General features: G+C 45.9%; 2 protein-coding genes across 5 annotated transcripts; one reads left to right on the top strand and one right to left on the bottom strand.

Annotated features, from left to right (window-relative positions):
- The first annotated feature begins 58 nt into the window (after positions 1 to 58).
- E4F1 (E4F transcription factor 1) lies at positions 59 to 12928 on the top strand. Its single transcript, XM_079952768.1, has 14 exons — positions 59 to 314; positions 2340 to 2464; positions 3058 to 3154; positions 3840 to 4045; positions 4636 to 4756; positions 5103 to 5255; positions 5751 to 5917; positions 6639 to 6866; positions 7105 to 7204; positions 7735 to 7952; positions 8497 to 8695; positions 9200 to 9360; positions 9723 to 9785; positions 10655 to 12928. The coding sequence occupies exons 1-14, from the start codon at positions 146 to 148 to the stop codon at positions 11006 to 11008; spliced, it is 2361 nt and encodes a 786-aa protein (XP_079808894.1). The 5' UTR covers positions 59 to 145; the 3' UTR covers positions 11009 to 12928.
- ZDHHC4 (zDHHC palmitoyltransferase 4) lies at positions 11432 to 26711 on the bottom strand. Of its 4 annotated transcripts, none has more exons than XM_079952807.1 (7): positions 26545 to 26711; positions 19239 to 19367; positions 18168 to 18241; positions 16776 to 16954; positions 15545 to 15670; positions 14145 to 14389; positions 11432 to 13273 (listed from the first exon to the last, which is right to left on the bottom strand). In XM_079952807.1, the coding sequence occupies exons 2-7, from the start codon at positions 19359 to 19361 to the stop codon at positions 13001 to 13003; spliced, it is 1020 nt and encodes a 339-aa protein (XP_079808933.1). In that variant the 5' UTR covers positions 19362 to 19367; positions 26545 to 26711; the 3' UTR covers positions 11432 to 13000. The 4 variants fall into 4 exon arrangements, with proteins under 4 accessions (XP_079808933.1, XP_079808930.1, XP_079808932.1 ...); XM_079952804.1 differs by lacking the exon at positions 26545 to 26711 and adding an exon at positions 20958 to 21092; XM_079952806.1 differs by lacking the exon at positions 26545 to 26711 and adding an exon at positions 20933 to 20956.
- Between the last annotated feature and the right edge of the window lie 3 nt (positions 26712 to 26714).

Here is a 26714-nt window from a genome sequence, read left to right as displayed (position 1 = left end):
TGGCGGCTCTGCCCACTTCAGGTGAGCTGAGGAGAGGAAACCCCGAGCCTTCCCTCAATTGGCAAAAGTTCGGGCTCTGTGGTCCCGCCCCGTGGCGGCGCCGGGCTCGTTGTTATGACGACACGGCCGTAAAGCCGCCATCTTGATGGTTGCGGCGCCTTGCGACATGGAGGCCGCGATGGCAACGAGCGCTGGGCCGGCGGGGCTTACGGCAGTTGGGCCACGGGGACAGGAGTGTGCGGCTGAGGCGGTCTCCGGCGCGAACCAGGGGCCCGCCGCCTTCCTCAGTCTCCCGGCGCCTTTCGGTGAAGAAGGTACCGGCTTGGCAGGCAGGCAGGGATGGGGGGGAGGGGAGGGGTCTCTTACTCTCTGTAAAGTAATGTTCCTCCTGAGGAGGAAGGGGTGCCTGTGGTCCCCTCAGCTCTTTGCGCAGCCCGCTCTTGGGCTTGTCGATGCAGCAGCTCCTTAAGCCACCGAATAAAGGTGAAGGTCCAATACGATGGGAGAGTGCAGGCCTCTCTCTTCTGAGAATTACGGTGTCGCGCCTGCGCCCCTCCTGCTTTGGAGCGAGGAATGGCAAGCGTGGGACTCACTTGCAGGCAAAAAGTTGGTTGAGCCTCGGGAAAAGAGTGCCACGCAGCCTCCTGTCGGGTTCCTCGCTTCCAGCCTCTACAACTCTCAGAACTACTAATCTCATGAGCCTCAGTCAACGTGGCTATGCTTGAGGTTGATGGGAGTTGTAGCCCAAGACACATAGCTGTCAACTTTTCCCCTTTCTTGCAAGGAATCCTATTCAGAATAAGGGAATTTCCCTTACAAAAAGGGAAACATTGACAGCTATGCCAAGACATCTAGAAGGTGGCAGGTCTGCAAAAGCCGCACTGAGCTTTCAGAGTCTATATCCCTGAAGTTTCACTTCTTTTTAATGTAACCCAACACCTGTTCTTTTAAACCGTGGCCTGGATGAGAATGATCAGGAACACTGCTTCTGCTAATGTGCCAGAGTCAGGAAAAAACCATGATAGACTTGTTTCTTAGCCAGAGTTGCTCAGTTGTAAAATAGCTCCTGCCTACATCTTTTCTCTGAGAAAGCATGTGTCAGAGCTGCCCCTAGGTCCCAGCTCACAGAGGACCAACGCCCGATTGTCGTTATGTACAAAAGTCTTTATTGAAGTTCAACTTCCATTCCAAAGCCGCAGCGCGCAGCCCTACGTCTTAAACCCTAGACCGGCGAAGTCCCGTCTGAATCTCCTCCCCTCTGACACCAGTTTAAGATCCTAGCCCTGCTCCACCTTTTCCGTTGTTCTCTCCTCCTCTGAGTCCTCCTGCCCGCCGGGGCTTTCCCCTTTCTGGACTCTTCCGACGCTGAGTCGGCTGACTCCTCCCCCTGTCTCCGGCGGGCTTTAGGACCCGGTTCCCAATCCTCATTCTCTGCTGTCCCGCGCTCCTGTACATTTGAACTTGCCTCTCGCGCCAACCCAGTGACCTTCCTCCTGACCGTCACACTGCTTCTGTCACTGCTTCCCTCTTCCGGGATACTGCCCGGATCTGACCTCCCCTCCGTTGTCTGGCTCTCCGACGGAGGCGTGGCCAGCCCCGACTTATCTTCACTCCCTGGTGTGGAATCCTCTGCCCTCGATACCTGGGACTCTTCCCCCCCACTATGCTCTGGTGGGGAAGCTGGTCCTGATTTCCAACTGCTACTCTGGGAGTCCCTACCGGCCCCTTGCTGCTGGAGTGTCCCCCTTGGGAATCCCCTTGCCCTGGCCACTGGCGCCCCCTTCTGTGAATCTTCCGATTCGCTGGAGAGGCTCATGGAATCTCTCGGGCCACTGTCATCTTCTTCTACGCTGCCCTCAGATTCTTCCCCTTCGCTCTCCATTTCCCCTCTTCCCTGTGCTTCTGCTCCTGAGCCCCTGACAGCATGTATTTCATGGTCACATTTAAGAGAGGACAGTGGAAGTGCTGGGAATGGGGATTTCAGCAGTGTAACTTGTGCAAGCTGCTGTATTGAAATTCTCTTCTACACAGCTTTTTAGGGTGCAGGAGCTCTGCCCCTTTCTGCACTTGACCCTTATTAAGCATTGCAAAATCATGTTCAAATCTTAATCAATGTTAAATTCTTCTCAGCTTGTTTTTCACATTTACTGGATGCTTTTATGTCAAGGTGTGTTCTCAAGCTATCCTATCAATGCTTAGGTAACAATTTGTACAACTTCCTTCCTATCATATAATGACCAATATAAGCTAGAAACCAGCTGGTCTGAATGCTTTGTCTTTAAATAGTCTTGTTATTCCATCTGAAGATGGTGACAGTTTTCTTATCCTTTGAATTTTAGATGAAGATGACAGGCACAAGTGTGGTCGGTGCCAGTCTGAGTTCACTTCTTTGGAAGAATTTGTACAGCACAAATTACAAAAGCTTTGCCAGAGACAGCAAGATACTACAGCAGTAACAACCCCGGCAAGTTTCCTGAGGCAGGATGTGGGGAAGGCGATGGCTGGATTCTCTTCTAGCCCTGAGACTGCTTGCTAGGACAAGTTTTCTCATTGTGGGCAGTGGGTGGGGGAAAGCATGGCAATATTGCTCTAGTAGTTTTGGGTAATTACTGGATGGGTTTGAGGGAGGCTTAGGTGTGATGCCTGGAAATTCACAGATGTCTTTTTTAAGTCCTACTGCAAGAGTGGCAGGGTAAGTCAACTGACTACTGTTGAAATCAGTAGTGGGAAGCCTCTGGCCAGTGGACCTAATTGGGCCTGGCATGGGTCCCCGTTTGACTTGTGAGGCCATTTCCCCCAAAGCACACCTCCACACCTGATGTCAGGTTTTAAGGCATCTAAAAACATGATTCCAAAGGAACCACTGAACCTCAAAAGGAGTTCCCAGGTGTTCCTTTGCAAGCAGCACTTGATTGGTGCAGACAACAAACCTTCATCACTTTGGGGAAGAGTGAATAAAGTGTGAGCAGAGAAATATTTTTAATTTTGCATCTCTCACTGTTTGGCTATAACTATTGCAATATGCATTCTTTTACTAAAACTCAGTTTGCTGCACAGGTCATTTCATCTGTTGAAGAGCCTATAACTGTAGCTCATATAGTTGTTGAAGCTTCCCCAATAACAGAAGAAATCAGCAACACATCTGCAATACTAGGTATGTTCACCAAACTTTCTGAGGTATTTTGAGTGTTTCAATAAACTTGTAGAAAGTACATAAAGGTAAATCAAACAGTATAAGCTTGAATTCCACAATCCTTTGACAAACCCCCCTAATAAAAGTTCCTAAGTAACCTTTTCATTCACAGCTTGTCATGGGGATAGGTAGCTGGTGAAAGAACAGCAAAAAGATTGTAGGAGTAAACAGTTCTCACAACACAGGAAAATGCAGTGTTGTTGCTCAGGGACCCAAGCTGTTTAACTCTAATAATTAACCTGGGGTTTGATGAAGTAGCAAAGTTTCCAGATGAAACCAAATTATGCAGGATGGTGAAAATCCAAGCAAACAATGAGAAATGTGATAGGCTCTCCAAACCAGATGAACAGTCAGCAGAATGGCAAATGAGGTTCAATGTAAGCTGAGTACAAACTGAGGCACATAAGTTAGGAGAATAACAAAGAGAACCACAAGTTCTGGGTGCAATGAACTGGCTGTCCAGGAAAGAGAATTTGGGGTTGTGAGGAATAACTTAGTAAAACCATCAAATGCACTTGCAGTGAAAAAGTGAAAAAATTATGCAAGACAGTATTATGACAAGGATCAAAATGGTCATTGTCATAAGACCTTTATGCAGACTTTGATAGTTTGTATGGCTGTTTACTGTGTGGTGTTCTGGTTGCAGGTAGTGGGCACATCAAAGAAGTCATTGTAGCCGGAGACCATGTATTTGAAAGCCCAAATGGCCACATTGATGGTGACACTGGAGAGGGGCAGGACAGTCCTGAAGGCCCAGAAGAAGGGGCCTCCATGGAGCTCATCAAAGTTAAGCTGCTGGTTAATAAAGAAGGCCGATACGTCTGTGAACTTTGCCACAAGACATTCAAAACGGTATGTTTTAAGTTTGTACCAGATCGTACAAGATAGTGCTGGACAAATGAGAAAATACTGTAGAGATTTGCATTTATTTATTTATAGATTTATTTATTCATAGCATTCGGGTGGCTTGCAATAGACAAGTAAAAAACTCGAATCTGAATACAAGTAAAATGTTGCCAAACCTTCAAAATCGAAACAATTTTAATTTTTATGTATACTCCATCATTTTTGCCTATACAGTCGTACCTCGGAAGTCAAACGCCTTGCGAGTTGAATGTTTTGGTTCCCAAATGGTGCAAACTCGGAAGTGATTGTTGCGGTTTATGAACGTTCTTTGGATTCTGAACGTCTGTTGCAGCTTCCAATGGGCTGCAGGAGCTTCCTGAAGCCCATTGGAAGCTGTGCCTTGGTTCCTGAATGTTTTGGAAGTCAAACGGACTGCCAGAATGGATGCCGTTTGACTTCCAAGGTACGACTGTGTGTTTTTGTGTGTGAATATATGTGTGTGCTTGTGTAGCTACAGCTTGAAATTCTCCATTGATTAAAACAGGTGATCTGTGTGCCTGGCAGCATCACCAATAGTTCCTTTCTCCTTGCTCCAGGCCAGCATCCTCAAAGCTCACATGATCACTCACAGCAGCAGGAAGGATTATGAGTGTAAGATATGTGGGACATCTTTCAGGACCAAGGGCTCGCTGATCAGACACCACCGTCGTCATACAGGTGAGAGGACAGATTGGTTTGTTATAAAATCCATGATGGTGCTATGTGTGTAGAAAACCCCTCTTTGCTTGTTGGTGTATAATGATTGAGTCAGAACGGACAAACCCCCTCTGCTGGCGACAATGGAAAGCATGAGAGCCATGACTAGGGCTCCAGTTTGCTAGCACTGCCAAAAGGATGCTGCAGTGGATGCTATGAAAGGAACATCCCATTGAGATCCAGTCACGTCATCCCCATCTGCTTCCTTTTCTGAGAAAAGTAGAAGAGGGAAAATTTCTTAGCTGGAGTCCATGGGCCATTTTCTTCCATGTCATAACTCTTGTCTTTTACTTCTCAACCTGTTAAGATGAGCGTCCTTACAAGTGCAAGAAATGTGGGAAAAGCTTTCGAGAGTCAGGAGCCTTGACCCGGCACCTGAAATCCTTGACTCCTTGTACTGAGAAAACCCGCTTCAATATGAACAAGGAAATAGTTGTGAGCAAAGAGGATTTAGCAGCAGGTCAGTGAAAAGACCAGCAGTTTGCCCTGCTGTTTGTACAGTTTTTTGTCTTTCATTGAAAGTATTCTCTGTTGGTCTAAAGCAAGATGCAGCTCGTGTCTATGGCAGATCTAGAAGGCAGTTGAGTAAGGTGGGACATTTCTGACCTTACGTGAGGGGTGTCCTCTGGCTTTGCCTCTGTTTTCTGAGAGGCCTTTTCTTGTTGAGTAGCATGGTGGCTAAGTAACCAGGCTCTGAATACAGAAATTCAAGTCTTGCCTCTAGGAGGCCTTAGGCATGCCGTAACCTGCAACATGCCTACTTTAAATAGTTACTTGTAAACAAGATGGTGCTTGAAGTACTTTGACAATTTGAAAGCATCATGTAAATGCAGAAATATTGCAAACACAGAGGAAATTGCTTTGGATACTTGGGGAAGAGAAGACCTCAAAGTGGGAAGTTGTATTTGGGAGCTAGGTTGCTTGCTGAGACTCCTGTTTGCTGTTTTTCTTGAAGGGTCAAATGATTCCAATGTAGAGGCTGTTCCCTCGCTAGCAGCTCAGTCTGTGGAGTCCCCTCCTGTCATTCATTTAGTGACGGATGCAAAAGGGAATGTCCTCCATGAAGTCCATGTCCAGGTGCAGGAGCTCCCAATCACAGAGGAGAAATTGTTGGGCCAAGAGGTTAGTGCCACTCATGATGAGGGGAAGGTTGGCATTTGGCTTAGACTAGAGACGCACACTGATTTCTAGCTATGAGACAACATGCCTGACCAGTCTCAAGGGGCAAGGTAGAAAGAAAATTCTAAAGAAGTCTTGCTTTGAAATCTTGGAGGTGATAAGTTTACCTGGATAATTTCAAGCCCAACACAAGGCATCAAAACTCAAAGCTCATCTGCAAGAAAGCAAGCAGTTCTAAATAATGTCTTCCTCTTTAGAAATTTGAGAACTTTTGGTACGCTCTGCACAGGCATCTGAGATCAGTTGGCTAACAGAGTTTGGTTTTTCTGTTTAAGAGAGTGGGTATCAAATTGTAAGACGGGCCACTACTGAGTGTGTGTAAGTGTAAAATTGCAGAGGGTAAAAATATTCTGTAGGGAGCAGGCCCAGTGGTAGGGGTTTAATGTTGCTTCCTCAAAAATGGCTATTCTAACTAAATTGCGGAGAGGCAAGGAACATCTGGGAGTTAAATCCCAATCTAAACCTTGCATATGGCATTCTCTGGGAGTCATTTGCATTTTCTGATGGGTTGTGGGGCCCGGGAGAAGAGATGCCAGTGGTTTCCTGAGTTCAAAGGGCTGAGGAATGCTGACTTAAGAGAGAGCTTTTAGCAACTTCTGGGGCTAAAACAATTGGTCTCTACTTTGCAGTTAACTGCCCTGCATCTGTCCCTGGTTTTCTTTAGCCTTCAAATCCTGAGGATCTGCCTCCTGAGGGAGATGACAATGAGAACTTGCTGAGGGAAGCCATGAGGAATTCTGGGATTGTGATAGAACAGGTGTCCATGGAGGAGGCGACCAAATCAGATGAAGCCAATGAGGTGACTGTTGCAGAGGAGTCAAAGAATGAAGAGGTAGAGATGCCTGAGAAGCTGTGTGGGGAGCAGTACGTGAAGATCGAGCAAGCAGAAACTGTAAGTTTGTCAGGGTAGCTGTTTTTCCTGTATTTAGGTTAACTCACCTCTCCTGAAGTCAGGTTTGGCTGATTCATGACAACAGGTCTTGGTGGTGTGCAGCTGTATACGGGTTAACACATGACGTGCTGCTTTCAGTGCTGCTTTAACAGTGGCATATGCTGCCTTTCAAATAGGATATCCCGATTCAAGCTTTTCGCAATGTCAAGTACTTATCCTGCCCCCCTCTGTTTCATAGCCAGATGCAGATGCGACTGATGAGGGCCAGGTGTGCCCCTACTGCAGTGAAGTCTTCCGGGAACACAGCTCCCTTGACCAGCACATTAGCAGACATTTTGGTAAGGGGACATCTTGTTGTGTCTCGTCAAGGTATCCATGGACAAATTGCTTCCTTGTACAGTCACAAAGTTTTATCAGGCTGCAGCTGGGTGGCTTTCCAAAGCATGCAAATAATTTATTTTCTCTGTTAGATTGGTGCACATTGCTGCAAGATACCATAAAACTAAAAATAGTTTGAATGCCTCAGGATTGCTGAGAAATTATTTACTCAATAGCAAAAATGGTAGATGTCTCGGGCTTGCTCAATTATTCAGCTGAGTATTGCAGATACTGGCTTTAAGTTTAGCTTCTATATGCGGGTTAGTCTTTGAGCAAAGGTCAACCCTGAGATCTCTGGCTAAATCAGCCTCATGCCTGAGGCACCTGTCGCCTTTGCTACGAACAGAAAATTTATGGGCAGTTCCTCTGCAGCCATGAAGGCAGTTTCTTCTTTGATATCCTACTGCCTTGCATTTTCAAATGTCATAAATACTGGACATTCCACCTGCTCCAATCCTCTTTTTTGTGAAACTTCCCACCCCTTGCCCAGACTACAAACCTTTCCCATGTGAAGAGTGTGGCAAAGGATTCACCAAGGGCTACTTGCTGAAAAAACACCAGGAAGTGCACGTGAACGAGCGGCGGTTCCGTTGTGGGGATTGCGGCAAGCTGTACAAAACAATTGCGCATGTGAAGGGACACAGGAGGGTTCACTCTGATGAGCGGCCATATCCTTGCCCCAAATGTGGCAAGAGATACAAGACGAAGGTAGGAGCCCCACATCTTTTGGGACTTGTTCTTTGATGGGAACCTGGTTAAACCCCAGGGCCGCATTCCCTTTTAGGTGACTTTTGGAGGGCCATGTGCCAGTAGGGAAAAGTGGGCAGAGCAATTTTACCTTGGCATTAGCACTCAAAGTGACTGGGAGACTTGTGAGGAGCATTGCTTTCCATTTTGCCCGAAGGATACGAGTTGTGCTTCTTTAGAGTTCTCTGTGTGTCCTGAAAGTGCTCAAATGAAAATTTCGGAGCACTGCTGAAGGATTCTGCTGGGCTTTGTGCCAAAAGTTGGGTGGTTTATTTTTCTTTGGCAGCAAGTCTGCCTCCAGTCACCTCTCCTTTATTTAAAAAACTGCTCTTGGCAGACAAGAAGCTTTGTGAAGTGCTCAAAGTGAAGCAGATGATTTTTTAAAAATACTTTTAAGAGTGGTGTGTGATGGATAATGCTTCTGTCTGCCCAGGAGGTCCAGTGTAGGAAGTTTGCTGCATTTGTCTATGTTCACTCATGGCTTCCATGCTCTCCTGTCCTGCAGAATGCCCAGCAGGTGCATTTTCGGACACACCTCGATGACAAACCATACGTCTGCCAGTTCTGCAGTCAGGGATTTCGGGAAAAGGGTTCCCTGGTGCGCCACATCCGCCACCACACAGGGGAGAAGCCCTTCAAATGTTACAAATGTGGCCGTGGTTTTGCAGAGCATGGCACCCTCAACAGGCACCTGAGGACCAAAGGTAAGGGAGTTGTCCCTTTCATGTAAAATGCAAGCTGGAGCCAAGGACAACATGTGCTAGCTTCTAGAATAGGAGCAGCTTTTTGGCAACCCCATCACCTGCCATCTCTGTAGAGTGCTATAAGATTTAGAGGCCAAGAGGTTGGGAGGCGGGTGCAGAACCTTCCTGGTGAAGTTTCTAGAGGTCAGAATATTGGTTGATCTTTTGATCTGGTGGTGGGGAGAACTGGATTTCTTGTAGTGGCTGAGTATTTGTTTAAAAGCATGTATAAATGGCTTAATATTTTAAAATATTATATAATAGTTCGTTGCTCCCTGAGCAAATAATCCAGAATAAGGAAACAAGCTATATTTGCAAACAGTGGGGCCAAGAATTTGGCATTCCTTGGCACAAAGGGGTTTTTTTTAGACATAATATTTTGATAAAAGACTTGAGCATGTCAGGATTGAACACGTATCCAGAAATTATTTTAATTTGATAAGAGTTACCTTATCCGTCACCTAGGTGGCTGTCTGCTTGCCTTGAAAGAAGCTGAAGAAGAAGCAGTGTCGGAGGAAGGTCAGTCTGCTGACAATTTGGCTGCAACAGTCATTTCTGAAGATCCTCCTACAGTCCTCGTGGAGTTCTCTTCAGTGGTGGCAGATACGCAAGAGTACATCATTGAGGTAGCTGAGCAGCATTGAGGGAGAATCTCTTTGAGAAAACCAAGTTTTCCTACACTGCAGGGTTGGTGGGTGGTTTTCAGTTGTGGTTTGTCCAGGGGCAGTGAGAGCCAGACTGTAATCTGTCAAGCGCTTCTGAACAGACTAGGCCAGGCTTCACCAGCCCGGTTCATTCTACTTTTTGAACCATTTTCATGAGCTCTAGCATCCTATGGCTATGCTGGCTGAGCCTGAGAGGCATAGCAGAAGGTATGTGGTGGATTGTGCCTGGAGCAAAGAGCATTCCTGAGGACATTACCAGCATGTGAAAACACTGCAAAGTAAAGTTCCTGCTTTAAGGGAAATCTGTGTTCTCTCTCTTTTAGACAGCTACCGAAGAGATGGAAACCACGGAAGCTGCTGAAATCATAGAAGGGACAAGGCATGAGGTAGGTTGCTCTCCCTGAAGAGGCTCCTTACAATCTTTGCTACTAAAATCTTTGAAGCTTGAAGTGATTAATTCATTGATAAAATTACCGAGACATCTTTGTGGCAAACACACACACACACACACACACACACACACACACACACGACTAGGTAGGCTGTTTGTTTAATACCTTCTTAGGTGGGAGAGTGGATCTAGGAAGCTGCTTTCTACCAGGTCTGCCCTCCAGGATCTAGGGCAGAAAAACGTCTTTGCCATCCACCAGGGATTGAACCTGAGGTTTTCTGTATGCAACACAGGTGCTCTGTGTCCACTTCCCAAAGTTCCACAACCCCTTTCAGAGAGGAGAACCTCCCCAGTTCCTGACACTGAGAAAGAAAAGCAAGTGGTTTGGTCTTAAAGCGACTTTTATCTTAAAGCAAGAGCCATTGTGGAACTCTGTATTTTCTCTTCTCTTCCCCACCCTTTATCTTTGGACTCTTCACACCCCATCTGTTAGTTTGCTGGAGGAGGGAAGAATTGCTAGTTTGGAGCTGGACAGCATGTCAGATTTGTGTCCACTTATATATTCCTTTGTACTTTACAGTATAGGTGAAAGGAACTAACATCTATTCATTGTCAAGGGGTTGACATACCCCATCCCTTAGGGCTTTTTGGCTCCATGGTTTTGTTTCTTTCTCTCTGGACACATTTTTAAAAGAGTGGCTGTGCTGGCTAGGAGTTGTATTCTGAAACATTTGGAGGGCACCACCTTGGGGAAGGCTGCTGTTCATGAAAATGTATGGACTCAAACTACACGTGCAGCAACTCTGGTACAGTGTGTGCAAATCTGGCTTTGAATCATTGGTGTATTTCCTTCCTTCCATGCAGGTGGACAGTCACATCATGAAAGTAGTTCAGCAGATTGTCAACCAAGCAAATTCTGGCCATCAGATAATTGTCCAGAATGTCACTGTGGCAGAAAGTTCTGCCTTGACACCCGATGGCACGGACGCAGACACAATTGCCATAGCAACTCCTGAGAGTCTCACGGAGCAGGTTGCCATGACGCTGGCTTCAGCCATTGGTGAAGGAGCTGTGTTGGCCACAGAGGGGAGCAGCGAGGCAGAAGAGGCAACGGTGACAATGGTGGCATCCGAAGACATTGAAATAATGGAGCACACGGGGGAGTTTGTGATTGCCACCCAGGAGGAGGAAGTGGAGGTTCAGACTGTTATAGTCTAAACCAGGGGAGAGAGAGCCATATCTACATTCAATGTCTGGAGGCTGCCCTGTGGGTGGTCTTCAGTGCTGGGGCACTCTGGCGGTGCCAAAGGGCTCGATGACTAGTGTCCTCATAGCACTTGTGCTCAGCTGCTGCTTGTTGAAATCAGGCAGTGATGGAGCGAAGCACTTTAATCTTAGCTTAGTGGGAGGAGAAAAAACGGATGGTGGGGGGATTTGCAGGGAAATTAAACTATGCCATGCAACCAGAGGCCTCCTTTCTGGGGCACCTACTTGCCTTTCATATGTAAGTCCATATAAGGCATGGAATGTAAGCTATTCATAATGGACGCAAACTTTAAAGAAAAGTTTGAAAATGCTTTACTATACAGGAAAACAGGTTATCTTAATATCCTGCAACTGCTACATAAAGGCCACAATGTACATTTTGTAACCATGTAACATTTAATTGCTTATTGTACAGTTTGTAAATGTTTTTAAAATACATAATTTTCTACAAAATTCTGATGTAATAAAAAGAGAGCTATTATTAGATGAAAGCTGGTTATTTGTTTTTTGTTTTGGTAAAAAGTGGCTGTCACTTCTCTTATCCTACAGATTAAATGTAATCCAGCAGGACTCTATATGCCAGACTCTTGAAATGAGTTGTGCAAAAGCAGTCAGTAGCCTTAGATTATTCCAGTTAACAAGTTTCTAGTTCTCATGATTGGAAACTAGGGTAGTGCCTAAAGTCTCAAGAAGCAAGCAGGGGCTTAGGGCTCCTAATCAGAATCCTATAATTGGAAGGGACCATGAGGATCATCTATAGTCCAACCATAGGGTGCACCTAGTTTTCAGAGGGGGAAATCAAGGGGAGGGGAAATGACACCCCCCCCAGCTCTGGGAGCAGCGGACAGGCTGCACGCAGCCTGTGCACTTCTCCCAGACCTTCTCCCTGCTATTGCGGGAGGTGGGGGAATTCCCCCATCTCCCGCAAAAGCCCACAGGAGGGAGAAGGGACTGACTCAGCCAGTCAGTCCCTTTTCCCTCCTTGGGGAAAAGCCCCCCAAGAGCGGTGCGCTCTTTAAAGGCTGTGCGGCTCCTGCGGGCTTTTCTACGAGGTGGGGGAATTCCCCCCCCTTGTAGAAAAACCGCACACCCTTTAAAGAGCGTGCGGCTCCTGCGGGCTTTTCAACCAAGCCTGTGGGGCTGGCGGTAGGGGGAAGCGCTGCTTTCCCCCACTGCCAGCCTCCAAACCAGGTCGGGGAGTAGCACGGAGGCGTTGCGCGCCTTCCTGCTGCCCCCTGATCCTGAGGGGCTGGCAGTGGGGGGAAGCGCTGCTTTCCCCCACGCCAGCCTCAAAGACCAGACTCCTGGCTTCAGCGAAAGCAATGCGAAGCCTCCGGAGCACAGGCTTCGGAGGCTTTGCGTTGCTATCACTGAAGCCAGGGAGCCTGCATTCGCTCCATAGGACGCACACACATTTCCCCTTCATTTTTGGAGGGGAAAAAGTGTCTCCTATAGAGCGAAAAATACGGTATTTCCTTGTCCCTACCACAAACTGCAGCTTCAGCTTCCATTTCAGGCAGACACTAGCAGTAAACAGGTATGTTTACTCCAGTTGCACTGGTATGTTGGGGCTTGCTTGCAAGGCTGACTCAACAGTTAAGGTCAGGAGTCACTAACCTTTTGGGGCCAGTAGGCACATTTGGAGATGGCTGCCACTTCCAAGAGCATGGGTGGAGGACCACTATATCCAGTTCTGCCATCCACTGAAGGATAGGCTGAGACAGTGCAAAAAGGAAGTGCACAGAAAGAGCAAACGCCCTCTCTGGGCACTGTGATGAGAACTAAGACCTTTCTCAGGCCCCGTAAGAGGTAGGTAGTGTCCGGCACACTGGATGCCCATGGGCACCACATTGACCACCCTTGCGCTAGATTCATTTTGCCTGGGACTTTCATGCTGAGATTAAAAATTTAAGATTTGTACAGTCCACTGCTGTCAATGGTAACTCACCTTTGCTTTTTTTCAGGGCTCATAATTGGCTTAAGAATTTCTGTGATGTTACCCTGGATGCCTCTAGAATAAATATTTTTGTAACCCCTCTGCCTGGTGTCGTCCTCTGAGGATGAACATTTATATCTTGCTGACTTGAACCACTCATTGCTTGTCTGGTTGGTCAGGATCAGATACAGAGTAAAACAAAAATAGGAGCCCAGTACAATTGAAAGGACAACAACGAAGCCCAGCATGAATATGATCCTGGGGAAGGTCAGGAAAAGATGCTGCAAAGAGAAAAATACCCAGCTGGAGTCAAAATGCACAAAGAATAGCCTAACCCCCCTGTCCTGGTGATTCATATGCCTACTTCTTCCTTCAATGATAGACAGCTTGTCAATACTGCACTTTGATCAATGTGATCAGTAAGTTTGCATCTTGAATAATTTGAAAATTTAGCTTTTATCTTGATAGTAAAAGAAAAGCTAAAATTCAAATTACTAAGAAAACCCAGACTAACCATAGTTCCTTTGATCACCATACAATACGCACTTATCTTTTGCTTTTAGTACCAGTAGCCCTTATATCAAAGAAAGACAAAGGCACTTCTAAGTAGCTTTGTAAAACAACTATTCTCAAGAAGGTGCATACTATTAGTTTCTTGGGTGGTATCCATCTGAACAGTTTCACTATTGCTAGCATTTTTGACTGCACAATGGAATCCCACCCCCCATGCATCCCCTATATTTGTTCTGGGGGTAGGTGGGGAAAAGAACTTCCACTGTGCATCCAAAGAGCTTGCGACTAGTGGAACTGTTTAGCTGGATCCCAACCCTTGATAATAAAAGCACGTTAATGTCAACGTCAGAAAAGGCATATTTAGTCTCCAAATTAATGATTATTTTGATTAAATTTAATTCAAGCTTTGAAATCTATTCTGCAGATCAGAAGAAGTAAGACCCTTTCAGCAAAAGCTTGCTGCTCCCTTCAAGGGAGTCCACAGCTACATACAGATGAAGGCATCAGAAATTAAGGGTTGTATCCAACTAAACCCTACTCACAGCAGGCTCACTGCAACTACTGGTCCATTAATTTCAACAGGGCTACTCTGAGCAGGATTTAGTTGGGTACAGCCCACATCACTTTGTCAATTTTTACCTGAATAAGGAAGAAGGCATCAATCGGGCGCTCCTGGCCTTGGTCATCTGTGTAATACCCCTGCATCATATTTGACAGAAAGACCACCTGGATGAGGAAAGTGGCTGTTAAGACTGCGATGGAAACAGCCATGGAGGTCAAGGTAAGGAGATAGAGCAGGAAGTATCTGATGTTGAAGGCACCAATGCAATTGTTGACCCAAACACAGTGGTGATCAAAACGATGCACGCAGCTGTTGCACACACCTGATCAAAGCCAGAAGAAAGGTCATGATGTTCTGGTTATCAAGAAACCAACCCATAACCCTCCTGAGTTTAAAACATACCAGTTAAAACAAACAAATGAAAAACCAGGCATGAGCTATTAGCATGCTGGGTTGCTCCTAATAGCCCCATTGTTCAAAGGGGAAGGTGGGCGAATGAGTGGAGGGAAAGAAAGCAGCAAACCAAATAAAATATTTTTGACCCAATTTGACCACACGTGGTAGGTCTCCTGGTGCAAAATCTCTTCTGAAGAGGCCTCCAGCAATGCACAGGGTGAGAGCAGAGCTAAAGGCAGATGGGGGAGGGGGTGTTTGACATTTTAAAAAGGCAGGGCCATCAGGCAGGCTGAGGCAACTGCCTCAGGTGGCAGAATCCAAGGGGCACATCTGTGGCTATGGCAGCTTCTGGGTTGTAGGGGGAATCTCACCAGATCCCTATGAGATTACGCAGAGGCCTCTGTTAAGCAAGGCAGCTGGGGTCTGGGGAAGGTCATGTGAGGCCTCTGCACGATTTCGTGAGGTTCTCACTGGAACCAGAGCCCTCAACTGTGTGACCTCTGTAAGCAGGGCTTCAGTGGACATGGTAAGTGGGGGGCAAGCAGCAGAAATGCAGGGTGCTACCTTCTTGGCAAAATGGGATAGGTCAACCTAGAAAAAGGACACAGTGGATACAAGGAGTTTAGGGCCAGAGCAGAAACAGATGCCAGGATGAGCAAACCCTTTTAATCCTAGGAGGTCCTAAGATACAAATTTAACAAATAAATTACTAAAAAGACATTAATATTCTGCTTTTCAACACAAATGTTCTCAAGAGTGCTTTACAACACAAACTGAACAGTATAATAACAATAAACAAAAACGGTAACCAAATGTTCTGTCAAGACTCATCAACATAGGTGAAGGTCAGATTATTATATGATGACAAAGCAGGCAAGAGGTAGCCATCTGCTCTGGCAAGACAGGCAAAATAAGTGGAAGTGGAGTGACAGGAGTGGTGTTTAACAATCCTACGTCATGTGTCTCCAGCCGCTACCTTTCTCACGGCCTATGATGGTGGGACCCCTTAAATGGATGGCCTCCAAGGCAGATCTTGGCATACATATACAGTCATGTGGAAATAATTATAATATAAACTCACCACAGTGCTTGGATCGGGCAGGTTTCCTCACTTTGCAAGTGGAGCACTCAACCCCTTTCTCAAACATCACACCATCATAGGCATATGCACGGAGAAACTGCACCTGGTTGGATTTGGTTATGGTACCTGGACCAGGAAATGAAGTAGCAAATGGTGTCTTGTTGCTAGAATTCTTTCCTGACATCCGATTTCAAAATCCAGCAAATATAATAATTTGCCCTGCTACATCAGCCCAAAGGGGGTCCATCTAAGTCAGCATCCTGTTCTTAATCGTGCCCCAATGGGAAACCCAAAAGTAGAACCTGAGTGCAAAAGCAGCAACTTTCCCCAGTTGTGCTCTCCGGCAACTGGCATTCAAAGGTATAACAAACTCTGACACCAGAGGCAGTATGCAGCCATCCCATCATGACTAGTAGCCACTTATATCCTTAGTATTCTTCACAAATTTGTCTAATTCCCGTTTTAGGCCACCTAAGACCTGTGGGATAAAATAATGTAGTTTAACTGCTTGGTGAAGGCATAATAGTGCTTGCACGTGTTGGTGAGACTCTCCAAAACCCAGGAGACAGGTTGTGACTGCTGCAATTCTCACACTTGAGAAAGAAGACAATTGGCTGGGCCATAAAGCTCGGCACATAGCAAAAGGACGGTGCCCAAAGGGTGAAGCAAAACTGAAAGGAGGAAATAACTGGAAAATAATGTACACAAGATAAGTGAACTGAACTAAAAGAGCGGTACTGTGAAGGAACTTCCCTGCAGGAGGGGAAAATTACCTAGTCTGCATGTCCCAGAGAGGTGCCTGCTTTGGCCATCCAAAGATAACTCAGTGGGAAGGAGGTAGCCATGCATCCTTGGTGTATGTGTGTATACAGCAGCCTTTGCCAACCTGGTGCCTCGTACGGACTACAATTCCCATCAACCAGCTGTGCTGCCTGGGTGTCCAAAGGATCTGGAGGGCACCAGTTGGCAAAAGCTGGCATAAACAGTATGGGTAGGGCACCAGCCAAAACTCTAGTCTAGCTGCAGAATCTACCCAACTGAAGCTCTTTGTAAGGTCACAGAACAACTGAAGAAGAATGCTCATTTCTTTGTATTCCCAGGTTTTATAATGAGCGTCTTATATTAACTGGAAGCAGGCATAGGTTCATCACCCCATCCGCTGAAATCAAGGCCATTTATGGGGTACTTTCCCGCTGCCCAAGAGTTACAATTGCAGGGAACGCAGTCTTACCTGGGTTAGTCTTGGAGCACAGAATGAAGAAAACTATGTTCACAGCCAAGAGTAGGTAAGGGAGGAAGAGAAAGTGACTGCTGAACTCCAGCTCCTGACAATAGCCAAACACTTCCCAGGAATATTCCCCGTAAACCAAAGCTTCCAAGAGCAAGTGCAGGACCACAAATGTACAGTTTCTGCAGCAAAAAGAAAAGAGGTACGTAAGGGTAAGCTAGACTCCCACTCGGAAATATATCAGGCTTGTGATATTTTGCACTGGATATTGCAGCCTAAGGTGTTTTACAGGTGAAGAGTAACTGTCCTCAGAGAAACCTAAAAGCCAAATTAAGCTACTGGTCTCCTAACTGGTCCTGTTTTGAAAACAACTAAAATAAAAGAAATAAAGCTGCTATCCTAAACAGACTTGAGAGTAATCCCCATTAAACACACTTCCAAATAAATATGCACAGGATTGTACAATAAGACTACCTCTTTACCCTTTGTCAGCCTTGCTGTTTCTCTTGAGCTGGATGAAATCAGTGACATTCTGAATGCAGAAACTTTAATCCAACCAGGAAATGAAGCAAAAATACCTGCATTTGCTAAACTGGAGTAAAAGCAACAGTGAAGTCCTGTAGATATATCACATTACTAAATCATTTGCTCACTCTTATTTGTTTCTGTCTCCCATTATCTTGATAGTTCCTTCTTGTGTGTCACTTTCTGTATGCTTTCATCAATAATTTGCATTACCATATTTTCTTTTTAATTCAAATCTATTTTTGCTGGGATGCCACTCCATTTCCTTGAATGGTGAAGCGGACGCCATTACGCACCCAGTCTTGGCAACAAAAGTCACCTAGATAAAAAAGGGAAGTTTCTCTATCTCCAAGGGTTACCCAAAATATACAGAAAAATCATGGCTTAAAACAGACTTGTCTAACCTGAAGCCCTTCAGATGGTTCCAACTACAACACCCAGCAGCCCCAACCAGCATGGCCATCAGTGCACAACAGAGAACCAGGAATGCAGAAGACCTGCAGGAAAGTCATCTTCGGAAGCCATTCCGCAAAGCTATGGCAATTCAAAGAGTTTTACACTATGACTTTAGGGGTGTAATACTTTGTGTCTTAATGTGGAAGTGAGCCTCCTTAGAAAAGGCAACTGATAGGCACCATAGAAATACACACCTCCTTACCCTTGCCTTTGATATCTGAGATGTATGTTTTTGTGACTCACCCTATTCTCATGTCTGTGGCTTGTTTTAAATTGTTTTAACATTGCACCCTGGAACCTTATGGTAATAAATTAAAATGATAATTTAAAAAGTGACATAAATAAAATTAAAATGTTAGTGCTAACAACCAGACAGGCAAGGAAAAGGCACAAAAGAAGGGGTAGAAACAGTACCGTTTATGGAAGAGTCCATGAAGCACCCAATGAGCAGCTCCTTGGACTTGGGATGGGACTATACGCAACAGCACCTACATGACAGAAGACAAAGGGGGAGGGAGGATTTTTTTTTTTAAAGGGGGAAATAAAACATCCCCAATTATTGAGTTTTTTACATTCTTGGGTGACCGAGTAAGTGCCACATGGACAGAATCCAGCTGTATTTTTTAACTGATTCTTGTCACTGGAAACATTCAGAAACTGTTTATTTGGCATTAAGGTCTAGTTCTCAAACTGGTTTTGAGGGTGAACCACTTCAGATTGCAAATGGGGTTCAGAAGACTAAATCTTCCTCCCACAGGAAAGAAAACTCACCCACATATAAAATTAGCTCATAGCAGAGAAGATTGAGCTAGAATTCATCTCCCTAACATTTGGCTTTCTATGTGTAAAGGTTTTTGTAACTGTATGGAGAAGCATCCACTCCCACGAGCTCCTTACTTGCACTACTGAAATAGTACAACCCAGACTCAAGTCTACCCCTTTTGCTGTTTTTAGGAAATGGCATTTGCATCTCTTCTAAAGAGAATGGAGATGGAGGAGAATTTGTGGTCCTCATGGTGTTGCTGGATTCCAGTTGTCATTATCTGTAACCACTGGTCATGCTCTACCTTTATCTGTTCTTATTGTTGCCTGTTTATGTGCCTGTTTATAGTTACTTTGTGTGTGTGTGTGTGTGTATTAAATGTAAATTGTTAAATGTAAATAAATAATCACCACTAGTCAATTCTCTTTCACATACAAGTCACGATATCTTTGGCATAGAAAAATGCTTTCGTTCTATCACAAGATTGAAGAGCCAATGATGGATGGGAACACCTGCCTTTACCTGCAATATGGAAGAACAGGATTGACACACAGACTGAACATCACCATTTTGTCTAGATGCTCCTCTGGCAGCATGAAATAGATTGGTGGGATGGAAGCTGACCTGTCTTCATGCTAGAAACAGTGCTGGCAAATTTTAAGTACCACTGTTGGCAAGTGGGCACAGCAGTGGGGTGACAAACTGATGTGATCATTCCTTACCTGAGTTATGCAGGTAATAAGCCTTGAGGGGATGCTTTGCTTCCTTCCGGAATAGAAACAAACAAGGAGAATGGTCAGCAGAACCAGAAACACATAGAGGAGGAAGAGGCTCAAGAAGTCCATCCTGCCCTACAAAATCCAAAAAGCAGCTGATTAAAGAGGAGCCAATTCCAACAGGGAAAAAGTGCAGGGAACTCCCACAAATATACTACCAAAGAAAGGCTGTATCTAACAGTCCAGGAACAAGCTTTGTGCCTGCTCCCTGCCCACTTGCCTCACCCATTGTGTGCCAAGATTTGGCGCTGATCTCTTGGTTTGCCAGTTTATAGCTTCCCATAAAACATGCCAGGATATTGGTCTCTAAGCTAGGTGTGTGAGCAGACGGACCTGTTTCTTGGATAAGAATATGACCATAAGGAAAGCCTGCTGGATCAAGTCAATGGCCCAACCTGTTCTCAACTGCAGCCAAACAGATATCCCAATTGGAAACCCACAAGCAGGATTCAAGAACAAGAGAACTCTCCTGTCCTGTGGTTTCCACCCACTGGTATTCAGAAGCATTATTGCCTCTAACTGTGGAAGCAGAGCATAGTCATTGTGACTAGTAGCCATCGGTATCCTTGTCCTCGCTGAATTTGTCTGATTCCTTTTGCCTGTCCTGAATCTCCCAACCTCCAGCTTTCTTGCATGTCCTCACTAAGTTCCAGTCTTATGACTGATAGAAGTAGGCAAACTCCCTGCTCACCTTCTCCACACCGTCAGGCACCGTTTCATCCTGTTCCCCCTCCCAACATTGTATGTCTTGTTTTAGTGCAGGGCATGAGGAATAGCTGTGCCCAAGTGGCACTATTACAGGTGCCACAGAATACTTCTCCCCCACCGGTAAGAACTCATTTTTTTAGAACAGCAGCACCTACACTTGTGACTTTGGCTGATTAAAATTCTTCAGCCATTGTAGAATATTATATTGTTTTGTGGTTTTTACTTTAACTATCTGTGTTTTTATCTTGTATTTTTATCTTGTGGACTGCCCTAAGGTCTTTTGATCAAGGGCGGTATCTAAATCTAATAAATAAATAAAAAAACAATAAAATACTCTTTGAAACTCTCTGCCTATTCATATCAGCAGGGCACTTTCACAGCACTCTTTTCAGCACCTGCTAAACACATTCTTGTTTAGACAAGCCTACTCGGATAGGGAAAAAAAAACTTTTCAAAGGTGTTAAATTATGGTTAGCAATTTCTGGTGATTTTATGGGGGGGTGGGGTTTGTAAACCGCTTGGAGGTTTGTTCGTTTTCACAATCCAGTTGTGTATAAATTTTACAAAATACTGCCTATAAATAACGCCCATTAGCCCACCCAGCATGGCCAATGCTCAGTGATGATTGGACTTGGGAGACTGCAGGCTCCTTGGGGCAGAGCCCGTCTTCCCACATGTTTGATGCCATTTAAACCCAAGACCCGCGAGGGTCTTGGGTTTCCTCTGCTTGGTGTGGGGGGTTTCCTCTGCTTGGCGGAAGGAGAAAATCCGGGGCCAGAACACAGCCCGCCCCGCTCCCACTCAACCCACCCCCCCTTAACAGCTACATGCAGCGGCCTTCAAGAGGGGAGGACTAGCAGAGCGACCCCCGCCCTATCCATTGAAGCAGAGTTGCCGGGGTTGGGGGAAGGCGCGTTGCCTGGCAACAGCGCCAGAAGCAGGCCGCTTTTCGCTCACGTGACTCCAAGTTAGGGCGCCGCCATGATGGAGCCGGAAGCGGGCGGAGAACGGCGAGTCCTTTCCTAGAGTGCCGGAAGCCTCACGGCGCCACTTAAGTGAGGAAGGGCGCGTTACCATGGAAACGCGAGAGCAGCCAGCGACGACGCCAGGGAGCCAAGGACTGCTGCTGTCGCGTCACGGCCCCGCCCTTTTCCGGCCCCGCCCCCTTGCTCCGGATTAAATCGACGGGTAGCTGACCCCCTAAAGTTCCTCTTTTGGCGTGGTTTAGGTTTGCTAGCTGACTTTCCTAATCTGGGACCACGGAGGGAGGCCATAACTGCTCCGGATTAAGTGATGCAGACAGTGTCTGAGTGTCACACCTCTCTCATGTGACACTCGGGGCGAAGGGGGGGGTTGGTCGGTTCATTTATTTAATAAAAGTTATACATTGCTTGATTATTATTTTTTTAAAAAACAAAACCTCAAAATGCCTTACAAAAAAGATAGCATAATGAATTTGTCAATAAGAATTAACAATAATTTAGCATTTTTGAATACAGTTAAAATAACACTTCAGATAGTAACAAAAACAACAACAATTTTATTATTTATACCACAGCCCATCTGGCTGGGTTTTCCTAGCCACTCTGGCCTGCTTACAACATATCTAAAAACATAATAAAAACACCCATCCTTAAAAACTTCCCTAAACAGGGCTGCCTTCAGATGTCTTGTAAAAGTCAAATAGTTGTTTGTATTTTCTTGACTTCTGAAGGGAGGGTGTTCACAGGGAGGGCGTCACTACTGAGATTAAAACTCGCATCAGTTTTCTAAATGGGCTTATCTGAACAATAATGTTTGTAGTAGGCACTGAAAAGAGTATACAGTAGTATCTGGGGTTAAGTACTTAATTCGTTCCGGAGGTCCGTTCTTAACCTGAAACTGTTCTTAACCTGAAGCACCACTTTAGCTAATGGGGCCTCCTGCTGCTGCCGCACCGCCGGAACACGATTTCTTTTCTTATCCTGAAGCAAAGTTCTTAACCTGAAGCACTATTTCTGGCTTAGTAGAGTGTGTAACCTGAAGCGTATGTAACCTGAAGCGTATGTAACCCGAGTTACCACTGTAGTGAAGTCTTCTGCCTGATATCAATGGATGCCCACTAGAGCTCTTCCCTCATTATCACATCCATACCAGTTCCCAGGATTCTTTGGGTGAAGCCATGTACTTTAAATGTATAAAGGTAAAGGTAAAGGTACCCCTGCCCGTACGGGCCAGTCTTGACAGACTCTGGGGTTGTGCGCCCATCTCACTTAAGAGGCCAGGGGCCAGCGCTGTCCGGAGACACTTCCGGGTCACGTGGCCAGCGTGACAAAGCTGCATCTGGCGAGCCAGAGCCGCACACGGAAACGCCGTTTACCTTCCCGCTGGTAAGCGGTCCCTATTTATCTACTTGCACCCAGAGGTGCTTTTGAACTGCTAGGTTGGCAGGCGCTGGGACCGAGCAGCGGGAGCGCACCCCGCCGCAGGGATTCGAACCGCCGACCTTTCGATCGGCAAGTCCTAGGCGCTGAGGCTTTAACCCACAGCGCCACCTGCGTCCCTACTTTAAATGTATAGCGTGGATCTAAGTCATGGGTAGGCAAACTAAGGCCCGGGGGCCGGATCCGGCCTAATCGCCTTCTAAATCCGGCCTAGAGACAGTTCGGCAATCTGTGTGTTTTTACATGAGTAGAATGTGTCCTTTTATTTAAAATGCATCTGGGTTATTTGTGGGGCATAGGAATTCGTTCATTTTCCCCCCATCAAAATATAGTATAGACCCACACAAGGTCTCAGGGACAGTTGACCGGCCCCCTGCTGAAAAAGTTTGCTGACCCCTGATCTGAGTTGTAGAAGCCCATAATGCAGATTATTCACAGTACAGAAGAACAGAAAAATGAATAGTAGTTCCCTATGGCTGAGGAAGATTGAAGCCTTCTCCAGTATTCCTGCAGCTCACTGTGGGTAATTGGATCAGTCTCTAGCTCTGGGGCTTTCCCAATAAATCCTTTTCTAATGGTGAAGGCTGGATTTAGATCTTGGACTCCCTGACCCTACACAAATCGCTTAATGCTGGCTGCAAATATTTGATTTCTGTTTATGGGACATAATGGAAATCTCTCCGAGGGGTCAAGATAAGGACAGAGACAAAAGTGAATGGGAAAGGCTCTGTAGAAAAGTAGCTCTTTCCATGGTGCCTGTTCACTTGCATTTCAGCTTCCTCAACCTGGTGCCCTCTAGATGTGTTGGGCTACAACTCCCATCAGGCCCAACCAGCATGGCACTGAGTTACAGGAAGCTGAAGTAGAGGATATGTGGCCATCTGGTGGATGTTGTAGTCCAAAATGCTTTGAGAGAACTAGATTGGGGGAGTCTGGCTTGGAGTCTTGGGACTGTTATGTCAAACCTCAGTCACTGTACTTTTGTATATCACCGTTCCAATCTCAACTATCCTGACACCTGCTGGAAGAGCACCTCTGCCAGGAATGGAACATCCAATACACTCTTGCCTTGCCTTGCATATGACTTTAACTCTCAGAAGATGGAGGAAGGAGTAAGACCGAGCTGCCATACATCTGGAACTTATTGGACATATCATGGATTCGTCCGTCAAAAATAGTGTCAGGGCAGAATTTTTGAAAAGTGGCAAAAATGTCTGGGAAAATCTGGACATATGGCAGCCCATATTGGAAGCGCTGATTTTTTGGATCTGCAACCCTGGACACAGAGTCATTCATAAGCCCTTGTTGGGTTTTGTTAGTCAACTGGCTGTGGGGGTCACCTAACAGTAGCATTCTCCGGCCCATGTTTTACCATCTTGTAAACAAAAGTATAAGAGGAGACTTTTTATAACATAACCTTATTGAGTTGAGCTTTGTTGAAAGAATACCAGCTCTAACAAATGTGTCTCTGAGATTGCCTGTAGCTTCTTCTTAGCTTGAAAGGTTCAAGCCAATCCTGAATTTGTAGCAGCAGCATGCACACATCATCTCTGGGTTCAGCATCCACCCCATATATGCTCTGTTAAGGAAAATTCTGGGTTGAGAGACTACTCAACAGCCCAGCTCATCGGGGTACAAGTCCCCCGTGGATCCATGTGGTCAGTAAAAGAAGGAAATTCCAGCCAAGCAATTTGGAGCAAAACAGCAGACAGTAGACTTAGATCCTTTACTGTTGCGCAACAGGTTCAACAGCAGCGAGTGAACCCAGAGCATGGGGCGACATTGACTTTTAAAACTTTCCCACCATATCCCAGAATACAGTTCGCACAGCATCATCAATATATCATTGCTACATCACTAACATGTCACAAAAGGGGAAGGTTACACAAGATTAGCATAGGCAAACATGTCTTACCCACCACCCAAAAGTACAACAGAACTTCCTTTGCATGTCTGGAGCCTGAGGCAAGTCTGGTGATGAGATTTGGCTTCCCTTGGAGAACAATGAGCCCAGCAATTGTCACTTCTGGGCATTTCCTGGGGTAGGAGGTGTGTATACATGTCTTCAATCTTGGGGAGGTGGCAGGGGAAAGAGTCCTTTTTCCAAGGGCGAAAGGCGTTGGAATGGAGGAACTTTGCAAAGGGGTAGCTCAGGTATCTTCCCTGAGCTGTCAAGTCAAAAGGATACATTCAGGCATAATATTTGTAACATTTAACAACTTTAAAGATGTGCTCCCCCCTGTAATTTCCCTAACAGCTCTAAGCTGCTTAAATCTTTTGAGAGCTGGGAAATTCCCTAGTTGCCTCTGTAGCTGCAGAGAAGCTGCCTCTCTCCCAGACAGTTTGCACTCCTTCGCTCCCCGCCAAGGTCAGCCTGCTAATGACTGTCCTATTAGGTTACCGTGCCTGGATAGAGTTTGCCATAGAAACTCAGGCGCTTGCCCCACAAGTCTGAAATTGATCCAGAAGTGCTGAAACTGCCGGGATGGTTTAGCTGGGTAACAGGTCCTCATTCTGTGCTACTGGTGCAGGCTAGGCCCTGCGCAAGAGAGGTAAGCTTTGCTGGACATGCATTCATGTGGAGGAAGGGAAAGGGGGTCAGGGGGAATCAACACAGAAGACTTCTTAAATTGTTGTCAAAGGAGCTCTTGCAAAAGGAAGCAAATGTTTTTGACTAACAACAGCTTTTTAAAAATAACAAACCCACCACCGACTGCAAGCTGCTTCTTTGCAGTTGTGTCAGGGTGGAGGATGAGGGGGAGGCTATTAGAATAGCCCTGGAAATTAGCACAACACATTTCTGAGGCATTAGCAGGATGCAGCAATTAGTGACTGAAGCTTTGACACCCAGGGAGAAGTGGAGCAGGCAGGCCCTACCTTCTCTCTCTCTCTCTCTCTCTCTCTCTCTCTCTCTCTCTCTCTCTCTCTTCTCCCCCCCCCCCCAGCAGTGCAGAACTGGCACTGTCCACAGGTGCCACCACATACCCATTCCTTATTTGTGAGAACTTCCCCTTTTAGTGTGGCAGCACCTACACTTTGGAACTCCCTGCCAATTGATATCAGGCAGGTGTCTTCACTGTACCCTTGCTAAAAAAATATTTTTGTTTAGACAAGCCTACCCAGAAGTTTAGAAAGTTGAAGCAAGTTTTCATCTGTTTTCAGTTTATTGTTATTTTAACTTCTTATTGATAATGTTTTATCTTTTTTGTAAACCATGTTGAATTTTTTTTTGCCTTTTACAATCTAGTGGTGTATAAACTTTATGAAATAAATAAATATGCTTTATGGGTGCATGTAGCTCTGACTGATATGTGCAACAGTGCAGCTAAAATGGAATCCTTGTGGTGTGGCATTGTTAGGTGCTTTAAAAATCTGGAGCCTAGAAACAAATTTACATATGCCAATTAATAGTTGTAGATGCAAATTTTAGAATTTCAGTGCCACAGAAGGCAAGCCTATTAGTGCCCCCCTCCAACTCTCCCTTGACAGATTCTCCAGTTAACTTGCACCCCAAATCAGTTCCTCTTCAATTTACACACATATTAATTCTCCAGCAGAGCCTGCCCCAAATCACTTCATTTCCCCTCCGTTTACCCACTTTCATTGCCCTCCAGTTTTTCTCTAGATAAAGTTCAGTTACACGAATTTCTTTCTTCAAATTAATATTCAACCCAGTAACCCAGATCATTGCCCCTTCCTGCCCAATTCAGTTCCCCAGAAACGCATCACCCATTTAGAAGCACACAGAGCACTTAGGAAAAGATTCATGTCCTCTTATTCCAAGTCCATCAAACTCAATATTGCCTACTACACAATGACTGACAACTGCTCTCTAGGGTTTCAGGCAAGGGGCATTCCAAGTCCTGTCTCTCAACCCTGGAGCTTCTACATGTAAATCAGGTGCTGTCCTCATGGTTTTGAATAAAGGGCTGCTAGCCTTAGCTAGATGGGACGCGGGTGGCGCTGTGGGTAAAACCTCAGCGCCTAGGACTTGCCGATCGCATGGTCGGAGGTTCGAATCCCTGCGGCGGGGTGCGCTCCCGTCGTTCGGTCCCAGCGCCTGCCAACCTAGCAGTTCGAAAGCACCTCCAGGTGCAAGTAGATAAATAGGGGCCGCTTACCAGTGGGAAGGTAAACGGCGTTCCGTGTGCTGTGCTGGCTCGCCAGATGCAGCTTGTCACGCTGGCCACGTGACCCGGAAGTGTCTGCGGACAGCGCTGGCTCCCGGCCTATAGAGTGAGATGAGCGCACAACCCTAGAGTCTGGCAAGACTGGCCCGAACGGGCAGGGG

The sequence above is a fragment of the Podarcis cretensis genome (genome assembly GCF_951804945.1).
Source record: "Podarcis cretensis genome assembly, chromosome: 14".
In the NCBI taxonomy this organism is placed as follows: domain Eukaryota; kingdom Metazoa; phylum Chordata; class Lepidosauria; order Squamata; family Lacertidae; genus Podarcis; species Podarcis cretensis.
This window is presented reverse-complemented; position numbering and strand designations above follow the sequence as displayed.